The following is a 19404-nucleotide window of genomic DNA, read 5'->3' on the forward strand; positions in this document are numbered from 1 at the left end:
ATCGTGCCATCCTTTTTCTTCACGAAGACGACAGGGGAGGACCAGGGGCTGGTGGAGGGGGAGACAACTCCGGCTTTGATCATCACCTGTACCTGGCGGTCTTCCTCTTCCTGCTGTTTGGGGTTCTTCCGCGGGGATGGCTGTCGGATCGGTAGGCCCGTCGAGTGAATCTCATGAGCCAGGTAGGTGGTGTGTCCAATGTCGGCGGGTCCCGCCACGAACAGATCCTGGAAATCCAGGAGGCAGCAGCGGAGGGTGTCTGATTGGTGAGCGGAGAGATGGTCTGGGATGGAGGGCAGAGGGGCAGGGGAGTGGGAGGGGGAGGGGCTGCAGGGCTCGGCTTTCTCCATCTCTCCGATTATGAGCCCTTTAGGGAGGGTGAGGGGCAAGGTTGGCAATCCGGACTGCTGTGTGATGAGGGGGAAGGAGGGTTGGGGTCAGAAGGCAGGCCGAGAGGGTTCCGGGTGGCAGGAGTGGGGAGAATAGGACAGAGGTGCCTGAGGGCCGGTTGAGGGGCACCCAGACTTCGTGGTGGGGGGGGGGGATGGTGACAGTGGAGGAAATGGTGGCGGGAAAAGAGGGGGGGGGGAAGAGGAGGGAGGTCGGGGGGGAGAAAAAGGGGGGGGCGTAGTGTCTTCCGGCCGGGGCCGTGGCGTGCAGGTGCAGATGGCCAGAGGGGGAGGGGGGGGGTCGGGTGATTTTCGAAACTGGAGCTGTCTGTTGCGGCAATCGATGGTGGCTCCTAACTTCTGCAACAGGTCCAACCCCAGGTATCCGTCATAAATGCGGCAGGAAGAATGAAATATTATGAACTTATGCTGGGTCGACACCGGCTGATGGGCGTCGACATGCAGGGCCCGTGTTTCCCCATGGATCGGCAGGGGGCCATCCCCTGCGTCCACAAGGTGAGTAGCCGTTGGGAATGACGGGCCAAAGGTCGATTTGTGACAGGAGAAATAGTGGCTATATAGGCAGGGTCTGGCCACTCCCGTATCGACCAGAAGTCTGGCTTTCACCCCGTTCAGCTTCATCTTGTGGTAAACTAGGGGGCGGTATTTGGAGGAAGTGGCCCCCGCCACTGTGGGAAGGTGCAGGGGCAGTCCTAAAACTCCAACTCCTTCTTCATCCTCCAGCTCCTGTTCCCCAGGTCCAATCTTCTCCATGGGTGCAGGTTCGTCCTCTGTTTCCTCATTCTCTAGAGAGGAAACTTTACGTTGGCCTGGGGTGGTGGTTTTCTGTCTGACAGCTTTCAATTGATATCTGATATCGTGCAGTGGGCACCTGGAGCTGCAAGCAGAGAACTCCCAGGGATTCACCTGGATGAGGTTGGGGTTTCCCTTGTGTTGGGCGCCAGTGGGTGGGGTGTGCCCTAGGCAGACTGGGTGCTGGAATGGGACATAGGCGGACGTGGCTTGACTGGGGGAACCGGAATATTTGTGGGAAACTTTTTTACCATGTTGATTTGCTGGGGTGCAGGGCGGGAGGTCAGGAGGCGGCGTACCAGTTGGACATCCTTATCCATGTCTCCGGTAGGGTCATGGATTGTAAAGTGCTCCTTGACCATGCTGGGGAGCACTCTCAGAAGAGTATTAAAGGTGTGTTGCTTCTGGGTTTCATCATTTGCCTCTGGGTAGGCAGCGGTGACCAGGCATCTGGCCTGGATTTAGAGTATCATCCAAGTTGCCATCGAAGGTTAAGCCATCCAGTTGGGATAGCACCACTACTTTACCTAGTGATGGAGTGATAGCTTGAATCACGAGTTTCATGAAATTCTGCCAGGTGAGCCCCCGAATGATCCTGGGTGCTATATTAGCCGCCAGTTTGCCCAGTAGCGGGAGTGTGACTGCAATTTTCTGCTTGTTATGCTCGAAACCAATATCTAGCAAAGGTTTAATAATTGTCAGGTATGTGTGCACATCATACTGTTCAGGGTCAAATTTAGGTAATTGCACATGTGGTTTGGTTGCCATTTTGCTGGTATTTCCTGATTACCTCTCTCGTATGCCCAGGTCAAAAACCATCGCTGTCCACCAGTGTAATGCTAGGTGTTTTAGGGTCAGCTTCCCATCCCTCTAATGCCTAGTGTGTAGCTGGGTTCTCTTTCTAGATCGGAGCTTAGACAAACAGGAGAGAGGCAGGACACAAAAACTCAAGGCAACAACCTTACACGTGTATTACTAAATTCTGCAGTGGAATGGGCAGATGTTACAAATACAGATACACTGGACAATTATAATTTCTAGGCCTAGATATGGGTTATTAGTAACATGCAGGATACTGCTCAGGTCAAGGTCGGGTAAGGTGAATAGCACTTAGGGCAGAGGTTTATATATTATTATTGCAGGAAGTCCAGGTTAGATATTTGTGGAGTGGGTGGTACTATTTCACTGTTGGTAATTATTACTTTAACACTGGGGTCTGTGTATGATCTTAGTGTGATGTGGCGTTACTAGATGGTAGCGTATTCACTGTAATAGACCTGTGTTTCACTGTTTGGCCGTGTTCACAGTTTCACTGTAAATTTTTATTTACTCCACCACTTTTATATTGTCATGGGTATTTCTCGCACTGACTTCCTTTATATGGTTATTTCACTGCTCTGCCTTCATGTCACTAAGTCACAGACACTGTGCTTTCACTGTCACTCCTTTCGGTTCTGGGCGACGTGGCGGTCAGGTACAAGAGCGGCGGAGGTGACCCATGGCCGTAGTCTTAAACTGTGGGACGGCGTTCACCTTGCCCTATCCGCATCTCTTGGTAGTCTTAAAGCACGAAAGGGAAGCGTTCCCTGGTGAACGGGAGAGGATTACCACAGCGTAGTACTGGAATCCGCGGGGAGTCTCGTAGCACCCCTTTTGCATGCCCCTTCGTCATATTATAGCAGCCTTGTGCAAAGAAAACTATGTAGAATTTGAAGGACCCTATGGTGTGTGTGACAGGAATTTTATTTTAATGATAAAAACATCGTGTAAAGAAAAAATAAGCTTTTAATATTTTTATCATTTTAAAAGACTTCACCACTTCTCCGGGGATGGTTAATTTATGACAAGACAAAAACAAAGATGAGATACTGTATCCACTTCCATTATATTCCTCAATATTTCTACTAAGCTGTTTATCAGATATGGTGCATGATACTTTTATACCGGTGATTAGTTTGATTAGTAGTGAAATAATTCCTCCAGTAAAGAATGGCCGAGTACTACCTAAACAGACGACTAGTGCACAGCCAGTTGGTTTGAATTACGAAGTCTCGTGTTTGCGTTCGGTGAGCTTTTACAAGTCCGCACTATTTTGTTTTGGTTTGGCGATACTGTATATTCTTCTGGTGTATTTTGGTGTGATCTGAACAAATTTGGCTTTTATTTTTGGTGTTCATGATGGTTTTCAAATTAACCCCCCCACCCCGTGTCTTGCGGGGTGGGATTTCGGGGTTCTGGATGAGAAGAATGGCAAAAACAAGCATTTGAGGTAGAAATACTGTATAATCAAAACCGGTATGACCAGCCAAGGTGTATTCGTAGGGTTATTACTGACCACATGAACTCCTTTGAAGCTATGTCTGACACCGAATTTTTCCTGCGGCACAGGATCTCCAAATCCTTATGCATATTCCTATACAGAGTATTTAAGAACAAATGCCAGTATTTAATAAGTGAAGAGGTAAGACTTGCAATCATTAATAGATTATATTGTGTGTGAATCTTAGAAACTGTCATATGTATTGTTTTTATTTTAAGATTTTGAATTTTAATATTAATCAGTGTTACCAACTCTTTTGCCTCGCTTACCCACACGAAGGGGTGCGCTCTTCCGCTTTCAAGATTACCACTTACGTTGAAGGTGTGAGCTTCCACCTCGAGTGGGGTGCGGGAAGGGTAACCCCTGCCCTCAGTTTCAAGACTACGGTCGCCAGTCTCCCTACTGATGGGGCTGGGTTCCGCTGGAGGCCTCTGTGTTCAGGGGCCATGGGATCCAGCGTAGGGGCATCCTGTCTCATCCGGCGATGCAGGTGGTGAAGGGTTCCGTGCTTTCGGGGCTCGGGGCAGGAGTACGGCCCTCAGGGCTGGGGCCGAATAACTGCCTGAACTTCTTGCTCAGGCGCTTGACGGAGGACGAAGATCTCCGGCATCTAGGTGTAGGGAGGTCCTACCTGGGGGTCCTAGGGGCAGTCTGGAGGTCCCGAGGGCTGCAGTCCCCGATGTTCAGAGACGTCGTCAGGAGGGGGCTGCGGCGTCGGCCTATGTCAGGGTCCATCAGGTGGGTCCTCTCCGGATCCAGCTGCAGGGAGAAGAGCATGGTGGAAGTCATGGGGCCTCTCCAGTATTGCTCCAGGCTGGGGGCTTGCTCTGGGTCGTAGATTGATGAGCAGGAGTCAGCACCTGACAGAGGAGCGGCTACCAGCAGTCTCCTGCCGTAGGGCCCGGCTACTGGCCGTGGCCTTCTGGGGACGCGGCTGCAGGACGTCGCTAAGGCCCGGCTACTTTCCGTGGCCTGAGGAAAGGAGCGGCTACAGGCCGACTCAAGGGCACCTTCAGAGCGGCTACAGGTTGTCTCCTGACGATGGCGGGAGTGGCTACAGGCCGTCTCCTGATTCCCTCTGGAGCGGCTACAGGCCATCTCCTGCAGGAGGGTTGAGCAGCTACAGGCCATCTCTCGAGGGGCACCTTCAGAGCGGCTACAGGCCGTTTCCTGTTTGCCTCCAGAGTGGCTGCAGGCCGTCTCCTGTAGGAGGGTCGAGTGGCAACAGTCCGTCACGTTAGGGGCACCTTTAGAGCGGCTACAGGCTGTCTCCTGACAAAGGCGGGAGCGGCTACAGCCCGTCTCCTGCAGGAGGGTTGAGCGGCTACAAGCCATCTCGTTAGGGGCACCTTCAGAGCGACTACAGGCTGTCTCCTGACGAAGGCGGGAGCGGCTACAGGCTGTCTCCTGTTTTCCTCCAGAGCGGCTACAGGCCGTCTCCTGTTTTCCTCCGGAGCGGCTGCAGGCTGTCTCCTGCAGGAGGGTTGAGCGGCTACCGGCCGTCTCAGGGGTGCTTACTGGAGCTGGAGTTACAGCTCCACCCCGATGTTGGTTGGGGACAGCTCGCCCAGAAGGTAGTCTTGTATTCCTGCAATGGTGGCAGTGGCCGAGTTCCAGGTCACGGGGGCGTGCGGCCTAGGCGGACATATGTCATTGTTGCCCTGAGTCCCGGTGCACTGTCGGTGCTCCTCTGTGGGCTCCTTCTGGGGGTGTTAGGTCGCCCTCTGTGGCATTATACCGCATTTTAATTCCTTTATTAGTTGTTCAGATTACGTGTAATTAGAGGCGTGCTTGAAGTACAATAACCCCTAGCTGGCTGTGAGCAAGAGTATGGAGGGTACCTGATGGGGTAATGGGGTCGGAGAGAAAAGTAGGGGGGGTTGGATGGGAGTGTGGGACTATAAGAAGGAAGGAGGTGGGGATAGCTCTCCATCGAGCAGTGTTACAAACGCCTTAGTCCATGGAAAAGGAAACGAACTTATTCCGACGTCTGTACAGTATTGAAATGCCACTCTTACATTTGTCAAGAGCTTATATGTCTCTCTGACAATCTTGTTAATGTGTTTTTCGGATGATAAATTGTCCTGGACCAACACTCCCAAGTCATTCTCTTCTCTCGCTTTGTGACTGGTTCATTTCCCATCAAATAATGGGGTGCTTCTGAAAAGCCTAGTATTCTTGTAGATGTCACCACCACTGGGACTAACACAGTCCCCGCGCTGTTTGAAAAGCATATTTTTCTTTGTTAAATATCCACACTGTTGTGTGAAACTGTGAATCATGGTAATGTCATATACCGTAATAATACAAATAGAACACGTATATAACGTAGCATGAATTGTTTATATTTCTCATAAATGGAAATTAAAATATCATTGATGGCATGTGATGGCAACCTGCCATTTCAGTGGTCTTATTTAATGTTGAGTAAATATTGGGACTCAACATTTTGCTCACTCCCTTCACCCACGCGTACCACAAGACCAGTGTTGCCACGGTTTGAGAAGGCCGTGGTGTTGCCCCCTCAGACCCTCCAAAGCAATTATAGTGCCTTACTTTATCTAACCTAACCAGACCACAAGTAGTCTAAATTGTATTTTTTTTAAGCATTAGTCCTCGTGAGTGAGTTTTGAAAACAAATCTCTCGTGAAAAAACTTAAACACTGGACTGTCTTGTGCGCATGCATGAAGGGAGTGAGCAAAATGTTGAGTCCCAGTATTTACTCAACATTAAATTTCTGCCCACATAGAGTGAGTCAAGCTACCTACTAGGTGTAATTTACAGTCTGAACAAACTATGTACTGTACTAAGAATCTAACTTGCATTAAAAGTAGCAGAAATTAAATAATATACAGTAAAACCTCAATTTAATGGCATTCATTCTAACGGCAACCCCAAACTAACGGCACAAATCTCCTGAGCAATATTTATGCAAAAAAAAATTTAAAATTCCCCCCAAATAAGTAAAAATTTGAAAGAAATTCAAAAGTGTTAAAATGTGTTAGCGTGAGTTCCGAGGGTATCGATAAATTACATTGAGCCTCCTGACTGAATGTAAAAAAAAATAAAATATTTGCACATTATGAAGGTTCATGTTAAACCATGAGCCACATTTGTGTAGGTAAAATCTCTCAAACTGATACCTTGTGAGAAGGAATATTGACAAGGTTTTGACTCTCACCTATGAATTTATGCGAGAAAGTACAGTGCATATACTATCGCGGTGTAAGCCCCAATCTAACGGAATTTCGCTTTTTTCGGCACGCTCATGGCCCCCTGAGGTGCCGTTAAATCGAGGTTTTACTGTAGGACCACTGAAATGGCGGGCTGCCATCACATGCCATCAATGATATTTTAATTTCCATTTATGATAAATATAAACAATTCACGCTACGTTATATATACATGTTCTATTTGTATTATTTATATTTCAGTATGACATTACCATGATTCACAGTTTCACACAACAGTGTAGATATTTAACAAAGAAAAATATGCTTTTCAAACAGTGCGGGGACTGTGTTAGTCCCAATGGTGGTGACATCTACCGGAATACTAGCTTTGAAAGCACCCCATTCAGTGATGGTCTCTTCATACTTTTACCCATTTCCAATATATTGCATTTTTTTGCACTGACTTACATTTCCCATACCCAGCTCCAATCATAAATCCTGTTCAGAACTTCCTGCATTATTTTACAATCCTCTTGAACTTCTACTCTCCTCATGATCTTTGCATCCTCTGCAAACAGACTTGCATAACTTCATTCCATCCATCCACCATATCATTTACGTAAGTCAGGAACATTACAGGTGCCAGCACCAATCCCTGCAGGGCTCCACTTGTTACTTCCCTCCACTGTGACTCCTGTCCTTTATTACTGTCCTCATCTGTCGGTCTCTCATGAAGTCCCTCATCACTCCAAGAGGCTCCCCTTCTGTCCTCCTATGTGCTCCAATTTCCACATTAGTCGCGTATGGGGTTCCTTGTCAAAGGCTTTCTCCAAATTTAAGTATACACAGTCCACCCAACTATCTCTCTCTCCAGTAGCACATCAATCCCCCTTGAGAAGCTCAACATATTAGAGACAAAAGACCTTTCATTCCTGAATCCAAACTGACTTTCTGCCAAAATGTCAATCCTCCAGATATTTTATCCATCTGCCTTTCAAGAATCTCTCACATGAATTTGCGACTATGCTGGTCAGGGACACTGGTCAGTAATTCTGGGGATCTTCTTTATATGCTCCTTTGTAGATTGGTACCACATTGGCCCTCTTCCATTCCTGAGGCACTTTCCCTTCCTCCAGAGAACACACAATTCAACCGTGAGTCTTATTCATCAATAGTTCTCTGAATTCCTTTAGTAATCAATTACAGATCCTGAGAGGCCCTGGGGCCTTCTTTACATTTTGAGTTTCCTGTAATTTATACATTTCTTGCACTTTCACTTTTACATCTTTTAACACTACATCTCTAGTCACTCCCTCCCCTTCCACAAATCGCTTTCCTTAATGAAAACCAATTGGAAACTTTTATTCATTATTTCACCTTACATTACTGCATCTTTGTAGACATTTCCCTCTATCTATCCACTGCCAGACGCCTTAATTCTGTAAGGGGTGGCCACAAACTAATCGCCTCCATTTCGCCCTGCCTCCCACCATTTCTCTGCCCTGCTCCCAGCTCACACCCTCCTCTCCACTCCATACCTTCATCTCATCCTTGGCCTCCCCTGCCCTCTCCCCCCCTCTACATACACTCTTCTCATCAGTCTCTCCATAGCCCTTCCTTCTACTTTCAGCTTACTGAGTGCTTCCTTGTGTTTCACTTTGCCATTGACAAATCTATAAAACAATTTAGGTTCCTCCTTACATTTGTCAATCATATATCTTTCAAAAGTTTATTTCTTCCTCTCTATGGATTCTTGTATATTCATTTTTAGTGCTTCTGTATTCTTCTTTTCTTCTGTTGTTACCTCTCTTTCTCCATTTTTTTCCATGCCGCATCCCATTCTCTTTTTGCTATAACACACCTTCTGTTGAACCAATCCTTTTTCCAGTTCTCTCTCCCACTTACTCTTGATACATAATTATTTTTCCACATCTGAGCTGTAAAAGCCTAGAAAGATATCCCAATTCTGCATCTTTCACTTCTCTGAATTCTCTCCAAGCCACATATCCAAAAATTTCCTCAGTCATGTAAAGTTTGCTTTCCTAAAGCTGTATCTTCCCATCCCAGTATAGCTCATCTTTTGGTGCCACATTCCCCTTTGTGATTTGGAACTTAATCACTACATGATCACTTTTTCCTATACAACACAGATATTTCAGAGATTCCATTACAATAGGTTCTTTGGTCAGCAGTAGATCTAGTCTTGCAGGTGTCATCACCTCTAACTCTTGTTACTTCTTTGACCACTGGGTCATTATATTATTCATTGCTAAATTTAACTGTGTGTGTGTGTGTGTGTGTGTGTGTGTGTGTGTGTGTGTGTGTGTGTGTGTGTGTGTGTGTGTGTGTGTGTGTGTGTGTGTACCTTGCAAGGGTTGGCTGCTGTTATCCTGTCGATGGATGCACTACAGAGATGTGCTGCATCACTCAAGCCCCACGACCCGTCAAACTTCTGCAGGTGAGCCACCCCCAGCAGGCCACTTGGTTTATCACTACTACGGCTGTCCATCTTCATCTCAGGTGATGCCATGCCCTGTGTGTTAGCAGAAAAATTTTGATTTTTTTTTTTCTCATTAATTCTTGCTGCTAAGTGGTGTGTCTAACACACTCATGTTTTTCCTAATGTTTGTGTGCAGCTACAGAATGTGGTGAATGTTTTTGGCGTATCCAATAAAGCCAGGAATCCGGGGGCTTGGGTGGTGAGTGAATGGAGGCGTGGTGCATTGGATTGGGCAAGTTTGGGCTGTCTGGACATTGCTACTACTCACCCTGCCCTTGGGTGGGAAAGGAGGTCCAGATGATGATGATAACGATAAAAATCACTTGGTTATAGCATGAGAAAGATATGGAGGACATTATCATTACAGTGATTAAAAAAAAAAAAATCAGACTTCACTCCTCAACTACAGAAAATTTATCTGAAACAAAAATATATTACAAGACTGAGAGTGGGGATTAATTCAATGTCCATTTGTTTGAGAGGTCTTTCCTAAACTGAATATAACTTTTTGGCAGTAAACTGATCAAAAATAATTAGGAAGATACCACACTGAGGAAGATAATGCAGATACAGTACTATATTTTTAAAACCTACCTAACATGATCATTTCATTATACTCAAGTTTTGCTTTCATCATCATCAACATTATTATAATTTTCAGCATCATGATCATCATCAATATCACCATAATATCCTGTCCTCCCACCTAAGGATATGGGTGAGGTAGGCTCCAGAAGGCAAGGAAAGTATGACAACGGATCACTATCAAAAGCATGCCCCATGAGATAAGCCAAACACTCATTCACTTATACATCCATTGAAGCACAATCCTCACAATGTCAAAACCAAAATAATCAGACACGAACTGAAAGAAACTTACTCCTTTTGAATAAACAAAAACATGAATATAATATTATACTCTGTAGGCATGTATTTCCATGATCATCACCATTATTCGGACCTCTTATCCCACCTAAGGATTGGGTGAGGTGGGATCCTGAGAGCAAGAAAATACTGACAGAAGAACAGGCAAAAGTCTGGCTAATTAAATTGGCAACACCATCATCCACTCACCATTCAAGTCCCTGGAATCCTGAATCTTCAAAGACATAAATATCAACACTATACCCTTCATATTACCTACCTGCTGGAGTCAATCCAGTGACTATAATATCATTTTTGTTTTAATTTTTAAAGGCTCCATCATGCTTTCATGCATAGGACTAGGTCACCTAATGGCGGCTCTCCATGATGCTTGATCTCTAGCAGCATCCTTATTCAGTCCCTTATCCCTGAGGTCACGCTTAATTACCTCAACCCAGGTCTTTTTTGGTTCACTTCTTGCATCCCTACCATTAACATTTCTCACTTTCTGCACCCAACTGTCATCCCTCATCCTCTCCACATGCCCAAACCACCTTAATCTATCCCTCCTCATCACAATGCCAATACCCTGTACATTCCAGTCCCACCCTACCTCTAAGCTGTTCCATCGTAAACCAAGTCCCCCCCCCCCCAGGCCTCACATTCAAGGATGCACTGCACATCCACCTAATCACTGTCATTTCCGTACATCTGAGCTTGCGAATGTCCTCTTCCTTTACTGCCCAGGTCTCACTACCATCCAGCATTACACTCCTAACACATGCCACATACAAAGATCCTTTAGCACACATACAAAGATCCTTTAGCACAGAAGGGGAGCCCTCTCAATGTCAGGAGGGACAACAGCTCCCTGAACTTTTTCCAACAACTCCTCACTCTAGCCACAAAGCCAGCTCCAACCCCACCTTCAACACTTAACATGTCTCCCAAATAACAAAACTCTTCCACACACTCATAAGACGCTCCAGTAAGACCAATTCTTTCACACATGACAATTTCCACATGCTCTCCCCGACACACTGGACACATGAAAACAGCATTATCTCACAGTTTACCGCTAATACCACTACATTTCTTATGCACCCACTTATCACAAACACTGCACAAGATGGAATTGCATCCCATTCCCTTGTGGCTAGCTGCACATGGCCACTCTCCCTTTGACAGTACTACCACCAGCCCTAGATATCATCACCTTTGATTTTTTTTTTTTTTTTTTTTTTATGCAAGAAAGAAGGAACCAAAGGCCAGGAGCCCATAAACCATTCCTTCCCAGAAAAAAACAAAAACAATACAAAAGAGGCCAAATTCAAGATGCGTTCATTTCGAGATGCTCAGACATATTATTTGAAAGACTGGAGATCATAGAAAGTAGGAAATACAGAGAGAGAGACAGTTCCAGAGTTGACCCGTTGCATAAATGAAGGACTGGGAGTAACAGTCAACTCTTGCATTAGAGAGATGGACAGAAAGGATGAGAGTTTGTTGCTAGACGGGTGTGTATACGTGGAGGGATGCAAGCAGACAGTTCAGAGGAGCAGTGACTATTGAAGTAGCGATAGAAAAGAGATAAAGATGCAACAGTGCGGCGAAGAGACAGAGGTTGAAGGGAGCCAGTAAGAGGAGGAGAGTTAATGAGATAAAAAGCCTTTGGCTTCACCCTATTGAGAAGAGCTGTATGTGGGGAGCTTTCCCACACATGAAAGTTGTACTCTACACAGGGGCGAAGAAAACCCACGTATAAAGTCAACAACTGTGTAGGGGTAAAGAAGATACGGAGTCAGCTTAGCACACCCAATCTCTTGGAAGCAGATTTTACAAGAGATGCAATATGATCTTTCCAAGATAAGTCCTGAGTGAATGAAACCCCAAGCATGTTCAAGGTTGATGCAGGACTGAGCTGGATATTATTAAACATTAGTGGGTACTCCTGTGGAAGATTGTGTCAGGTTGATAGGTGTAAAAACTGAGTCTTTGATGCATTAAAAACAACAAGGTTATTTTTACCCCAGCCAGAGATACGAGCCAAGTCAGACATTGGGTGTGCCATAGCCTCATTCCTTGTAGTAGTTGTTCCTCAGGCAGTCTGAACGAACAGCCCTGTCTCGGGCCCCTTGAGGGGCTGGGGGGGGGGGTTTGCGGTGGTTTGGCCCCCACGCTGTCCTCCTCATCTGCTTCGACAGCCTATTGGGGGTAAACCCATGGAAAAGACACCACCACTTCAGGTCTTCCCTTGTTTGTTGAAGTAGTTGCTGAGATGGACACTGTGGGAACCAAATGGAAAGGTGAAGGGTGGAATCATAAGTGTACGAGTGGATAGGGTTAGATGTACAGCCCAGAAGGTCATTGATGAATAAAAGGAAGAGAGTTGGTGATAGGAGAGAGCCCTGAGGAACACCAATGTTGACAGATCTAGGACAAGAACGGTGGCTGTCAACAACAGCAGCTATAGAACGACCAGAAAAGGAGCTATAGATAAAGGAACAGATAGAACAGAAACCATAAGAGGGGAGTTTGGAAATAAAAGATTTATGCCAGACTCGATAAAAAGCCTTTGAGATGTCAAGTGCAATGGCAAAGCTTTCACCAAAGTCCTGAAAGGAGGATGACCAGGAGTCTGAAGGGTAGGTGAGAAGATCGCTAGTGGATCATCCCTGATGGAACCCATACTGACGATCAGAAAGAAGGTTGTGATAGGAAAGATGCTTTAAAATTTTTGTTAAGAATTGGCTCAAAAACTTTTGAGACACAAGATGTTAAAGCAAATGGACGATATTTAGAGGGTTTGGAATGGTCACCCTTCTTTGGGACTGGCTGAATGAGAGCAAACTTCCAGCAAGAAGGAAAGGTACAAGCTGAAAGACAAAGGCGAAAGAGTTTACCTAGGCAGGGTGTAGGCAGAGAAGCACGTTCTTGAGGACAACAGGAGGGACTCTATCAAGCCCATATGCCTTGTTAGTATTAAGGCCAGTGACGGCAGAAAATACATCAGCTGAAGAAATTTTAACGTCAGCCATGAGGAAGTCAGAGGGGGGAAGTGATGGAGGAACAGCACTGGAATCATCTAAGGTGGAATTAGAGGAGAAAGTCTGAGTGAGGAGATCTGTTTTATCAGTAGTAGAAACAGCTACAGAGCCATCAGAGTAGAAAAGAGGAGGGAAGGATGATGAAAATTGTTAGAAAGGTTTTTGGCAAGGTGCCAGAAGAAACGGGAAGAATTCAAGTTGGAGAGTTGAGAGCATTTAGTACACATGAAATTCTTTTTAGCAGAGCGAAGAACAGACTTAGCATGATTCTGGGCAGAAACATACACAAGATGTGATTCATGGGTGGGTTGGCTCTGGTACTTTTTACAGGCCCTCTCCTTGTTGCAGACGGCATTAGAACAAGCGTGATTAAACCAAGGCTTTCTTGCAATAGTCAAAGGATATGAGAAGGGAATGTATGTTTCCATGGCGGAGAGAATAACCTCCGTAATGTGCATGGCACACTCAGATGGCTCCCAGCCATGGAAGCAATAATCATTGCAGAGAAAATCAAAGAAGTACTGCCTGAGGGCCTCCCAATCTCCAAATGCAAAATCCCACAATTGATGTTTCTTTGGAGAGTCCACAGGCCGTACCGGTGCAACAGGACAGGTCAAGGTAATAAGGTTGTCATCAGAGGAGCCCAGCGGAGAGGAAAGATTAACCCTTAGACGTACCAATGATGGGCTGGCCCGTCATGCATTTGTCAACCTCTGACGTTAGTATGACAAGTTTGCCCATCATCTGATGTAGTCTCTGTAATGAAATATTTTGGTAGTCGTCATTTTTGTTGGACGACGAGCAAAAGTGGGTGAAGCTATGCCTGCCAAGCTAGTGCATGCATGTTCACTTATTTTCGTCCACTCAGTGTTGTGTGAGGTTGCTCACAGATTGGATATACCTCTCTTGATCTCCCACAGAAAAAGCCTATTTCTCTGGATCTATTGCATTTTTTTCCCAGAAAACTTTTGTGAATGTAGTTGAAAGTGAGTGTGTGAAGGCTAGCAAAATGCCTAAGGCAATGAGGTCGTTGTTAAAGGCAAAGGTGCCACTAATATTTGTGGAGAGGAAGAGCCTGACACCTCTGATTCAAGTGCGTATGTACAAAGCCTTTCACACTGGGAAAAGAAAACTCTTACACCTAGCAAAAAATATGGATTACCTAGGATTGTGAGTGATTTGAGTGATATAAGTGAAAGTGATGATGATTATCATCCCACTGATGTTGAAAGTGACGACTCTTCAGTGGAATGTACGAGTCATGGTAAGCGTGGGAGAGCATGTGCTCGAGGTTCCCATGTGCGGAAGCAAAGAGTTCAGTCATGTGAGGTGGGTGAAAGATGCGGAGGAAAGTGACAGAGGGGAGGAAGCAGCAGATGCGAGAGCCAGGCCTGGGAGGGAGGAGGAGGAGGGTTGGAGCACCAACCCAGACCCCCCCCACCATCCATCTATTCATAGCTACACCTGGCTTGACCGTCCCGATCCCCACCACTCCCCTAGGATTTTTAAAGCTATTTATTATGCATGACCTCCTCAAGTACATTATGGAGGAGACAAATGACTATGCTGCCTACTGCCGAGATGAGCTCCAGCAGAAGTCTGCATAAGTGGATTGGCTGCACCATCACTGACATTGCAAATTACCTGGGCTTGAGGATATTTCTGGGTATCTGCAAGGTCCCTGTTGAACAAATGTACTGGGCCAACAAGGGAGAATATGCACCACCATGTTTTACCCAGACGATTACATTCAACAGGTTCAAACAGCTCTCAAAATATATTCACTTCTTCAACCGAAGGGCGCTCCCCAAGGGTAACACAGACAAAGTAAGCCGCAATTATGGAATATCTCCAAGATAAATGCAGGAACCTGTATGTTCCCCTCAAGAGTCTGTCTTTGGACGAGGGCATGCAAGCACACAAAGGACGACTGATGATGGTGTACAACCCTAACAAGCCAGACAAGTACGGAATCAAGTTCTACATCCTCTGTGAGGCTGAGACAGGTTACATGATTGATTTCATAATATACAGTGGTGTCTCAAGGGGGCTTCATGATATTGTGTTTATGCTGTGTCAGCATCTATTCTGCATGGTATACCATATATATATGGACAAATACTATAACCCAGTGGCACTCACAGAGGATCTGCACCAGAATAGCGCCCACTCCAGGGCATCCTGCATCTAGCTCGAGGGGCTCCAAGGGTGACAAAGGCCTTGTCAAAGATGAAGGTACCTTGCAACACTTTGCATTACCGCAGAAAAAACAATACCTTCATCATTTGTTGGCAGGACACAAGGCTGATATCACTCATCACCAACCTTGTGGGAGTAGAAACGGAGAAGTATGGCCATCACAAGATGATTAGGAAGGATGGCAGGTCACAACTGCAAGTCACCACCTTTGCAACAACCTACTGAAATATGTCAGTATGTGAAATACTTGCATGAAGTTGATTGTTTTGATCAAATGATAAAATATTATAGCTTCACACACAAGACAATGAAGTGGACGAAGAAGGTGATGCTGTACTTCATTCAGATGATGTTGCATAATGCCCACGTCCTCTACAATAAGTACTGTACTGTCCAAGCAGGAAGCAGCTGACATTTCTGCAGTTTCATGAAATAGCCTATGATCATCCACTTCAGTCGTGACGAGTGGCCATCAGAAGGAAATGTCATTCCTCTTGCTCCATCTCTACCTCTTGAGGAAAGGTTTGACTATTGTCCACATGCCGCTGCTAACATCCCTGCTGCTCCTGCTGGCCGCCCTGGCACTTCTGCTGCTACTCCCGATACTCCTGTTACTCTGTCTTCTGAGGAGGAGGGAGAGGACCCAGAGCCTCAACATGCACATCCACCTTCTGCAAAAAGCCCCAGGATTGTTGATCCTTCGTAGAGGCTAAGTGTAGGACGTAAGGTACACTCCAGTGAGAAATTCGGGGGCCACAGAAAACTCAAACAATGCAGGGTGTGTTACAGAAGTGGTCTTCATCATGAAACCAGCTATCAGTGTAACGTCTGCAAAGTACCTCTTTGCATAGGGAATGATTGTTTCCAACGATATCACACCAAAAAGAAGTATTGGATGTCACCATCTGCACCCACACTCCATGGACATGGGCATGGTTCCTGGAAGTAGTAAACACTGCATCCTCCTCCTGCACCATAGTCTATAAATTGCAAGATCCTCAACTGATGGTGGGAAGAGGCAAAGCCCTCTGACGATCAGGGTTTATTAGTGAGTTAGCCATTATATTTTTGTCTTTTATATATGCAGTGAAAAAGTATAACTATTCAACTTCAAATTGAGCCCTAACTGAGGTTATTATGATGACAGATGAGCCTGCTATAAGTATTTCAGGTGAAACATTACTACATCCAAAGTTCATGTGAGCACACCAAAACAGAAACACTTATGTTCCTTCTTCTCCTGTATATTTACAGCATTATTATTTAAGAAAATGCAATAAAAAATGCTTTATTGGAAAGGATATTTATTCTGCTAAGTCATGAAGCAAAAAATATTATTATTGATTTTTTTTTTTTTTTTTTTTTTTTTTTGCCAAATATTCTTTTTAAAAAATTTGTAAAACTTTAGCATGTCAGCAAATTTCTACTCGCTTTTGTAGCATTATATTTTGTATATATTGTCTTTCTGAACAATGTATGATAGAGCAAAACTCTTCATCTTCAAAATGTCACCAAAGTGGCCATTCTATGATTAATAGTAACTTTCCTACAAGCATTAGAAGTAAAATATCTCTACACGACTGTTCTGAAAGCTCTTGAGTGAGAGTTACGCGCCACAGCCAAAATTTACACGCACCCCCCGACGTGAAAGGGTTAACAGTGTAAGCAGAAGGATTAGCTGTAGAGAAGAGGTCAAGTATGTTGGAGCTGTCTCCAAGGTGGTCAGGGATATGGGGAGGGAGCTGTACAAGCTGCGCTAGGTCATTAAGTATAGAAAAGATGTAGGCTTGTTCACCGGGAAGATCAGTGAAAGGAGAGGAGAGCCAAAGGTGGTGGTGGACACTGAAATCTCTTAGAATGGAGATTTCTGAGAAAGGAGAAATGGATAAAATGTGTTTCATTGTAGAAGTAAGATAGTTGAAGAATTTTTCATAGTCAGTAGAATTAGGGGATAAGTAAACAGCACAGATATATTTAGTCAGAGAATGACAGCAAAGTTGAAGCCAGAGAGTAGAGAATTCAGAAGAATCAAGTTCAGGAACACGAGAGCAAGATAAGTCGTTGCGTACATATACACAACAGCCACGTTTGCTTTGAAATGAGTATAGAGAAAGTAGGAGGACACAGAAAAGGGTTTGCTGTCAGTTGCCTCAGACAGCTGAGTCTCTGTTAGGAAGAGAATGTGAGGTTCAGAGAGACGTGATGCTCAACAATGAGAAAGTTAGGGAAAAGGCCGTGAATGTTGCAGAAATGAAGAAGATGTGAGTCAGACAGTGATTCCAGGTAGCTCACTGAGTCATCACTGGGAGGGGGCGGATGGTGGGGGCATTTATGGTCCCCTCCCCCCTTGGGGACTCTGAGGCCTGGTTATTGTGTGGCTTTTTTTTTTTTTTTTTTTTTTTAAAGGAAGTGTAGTGCATGTAGACTGGTGTTGAGAGTTAGAGAAACTTGTATTGGAGAACATGCTGGTCTACTCTCTGTGTTACTGAAACACTGAAAAAGTTCAGCAAAGGGGGATGGTCAGGAACTAGTCCCGAGGGTTGATGAAACGGGAGCTCCAGTTCTCCCTGTCATCAGCTTTCCATCCACCTTGGGAGTACTGCCTTGCTTGACTGGTGCATTCACTCTAAAGTCCTTTGTATCCCTTACCATCTCTCCACTTTTTTTTTTTTTTTTTTTATAAATAACAGAACAGAGGAAGGAAAAACAAATGAGTAAAAAAAAATAATCCATACACCAGATTACTGGTGTCCTCTATTCATAAAATATCTGTAACAATTAGACTTGAACAGTTGTGGGTTGAAATTTGGAGGGAAACAACTCTGGGGAAGCGAGTTCCAGAGAGATGCAGTTCGGGGAATGAAAGAATTCTGATAGGCAGAAGTTCTGCAATATGGCTGAGTAACATTCCAGTCATGAGTGCTACCAGATGCCCATGTAGCACAAGGAAAGGCATGGAGAGGTGGCACCATGGACGCAACTTCGTCTGAGCATTTGCCAAAAAAATATCTGTAAAGTAATGCAAGGGAGGCAACACTCCTTCTTACTTGCAGGGGAGGTAGTTTATTTGTAATGGCAGTTTTGTTAATGATTCTAACAGCTTTGTTCTGAATTTTGTCTAGTTGTTTTAATGCAGCCTCTCCACAACCATTCCACAAGGGTGAGCAATATTCAAGATGAGAGAGCACATGACTCTTATAAATTATAACTAACTACTCATCGGTGAAGAAGTTACGGACTCTGTACAATAATCCAAGTTTCTTTGAGGCGATTTTAGCAAGTGATCTGACATGAGAGGTCCAGCTGAGTGCACTGTTAAGTGAGACGCCAAGAATTTCAATACTTTAGGAGATGGGAATATTAGTAGCACTGAAGGTAATGTACGAATCTGGCAATATCTGTCTATCAGTAAACTGTATATATTTAGTTTTACTAGCATTAAAAGAGACAAGGTTGTTTTATCCCCATTCACTGATTGTAGATAGATCTTGATTTATGGAGATGGCTGGACTGAGTTGAGAGGTGGAGATATTAGACATTGTAAATGGATGTCTGAGTGTGAATGAACTATGTAGTGTTGCATCATCTGCATATGAGTGAATGGGATTGTGGGTGACAGATAAGAGATCATTAATATGAACCAGAAATAGGGTTGGCGCCAGAACTGATCCCTGCGGCACGCCGGCATTAACTGAGTGGAAATTGGAATATACATCATCTACTCTTACTCTTATTTTCATGTCACTAAGATATGAAGAAATCAAAGGAACAAAAGACGTTAGTCCATAGCAAGGGAGTCTGGACAGCAGGGAACGGTGCCATACTCTGTCGAAAGCTTTAGAGATATCAAGAGCTACTGCATGAGTTTCTCCATGTAGATCAACTGACTGAAGAATGGTATGAGTTAAGAGATTGAGTATGTCAATGGTGGATCTTTCGTGGTGAAAACCATATTGGCTATCACTAATTAAGTTGTTGGATTCCTAAATCTCTCCTCTGCCTCCCTTTCATTCTCTGCAATCAACACCAAATCATTGGCATACAACATCACCCATGGGAATCCATTTCTGGAGTCACAGGAGAGGGCTTCAAGTACCA

The 19404-nt window shown here is 44.9% G+C and overlaps 1 protein-coding gene across 1 annotated transcript in view; it reads right to left on the reverse strand.

The window, feature by feature from the left end:
- Window positions 1–19404, reverse strand: part of LOC145417842 (von Willebrand factor A domain-containing protein 5A-like) — a 756527-nt gene that overhangs the window by 81729 nt on the left and 655394 nt on the right. The window contains exon 19 of the mRNA XM_080286463.1: window positions 9062–9229. Within this exon, the coding sequence (XP_080142589.1) occupies window positions 9062–9229 (168 nt within the window). The remainder of the gene's footprint in view (window positions 1–9061; window positions 9230–19404) is intronic.

Source organism: Coenobita brevimanus, chromosome 111 (assembly GCF_032717465.1).
Source record: "Coenobita brevimanus isolate Jiangsu-jjx chromosome 111, ASM3271746v2, whole genome shotgun sequence".
Taxonomy (NCBI): Eukaryota; Metazoa; Arthropoda; class Malacostraca; order Decapoda; family Coenobitidae; genus Coenobita; species Coenobita brevimanus.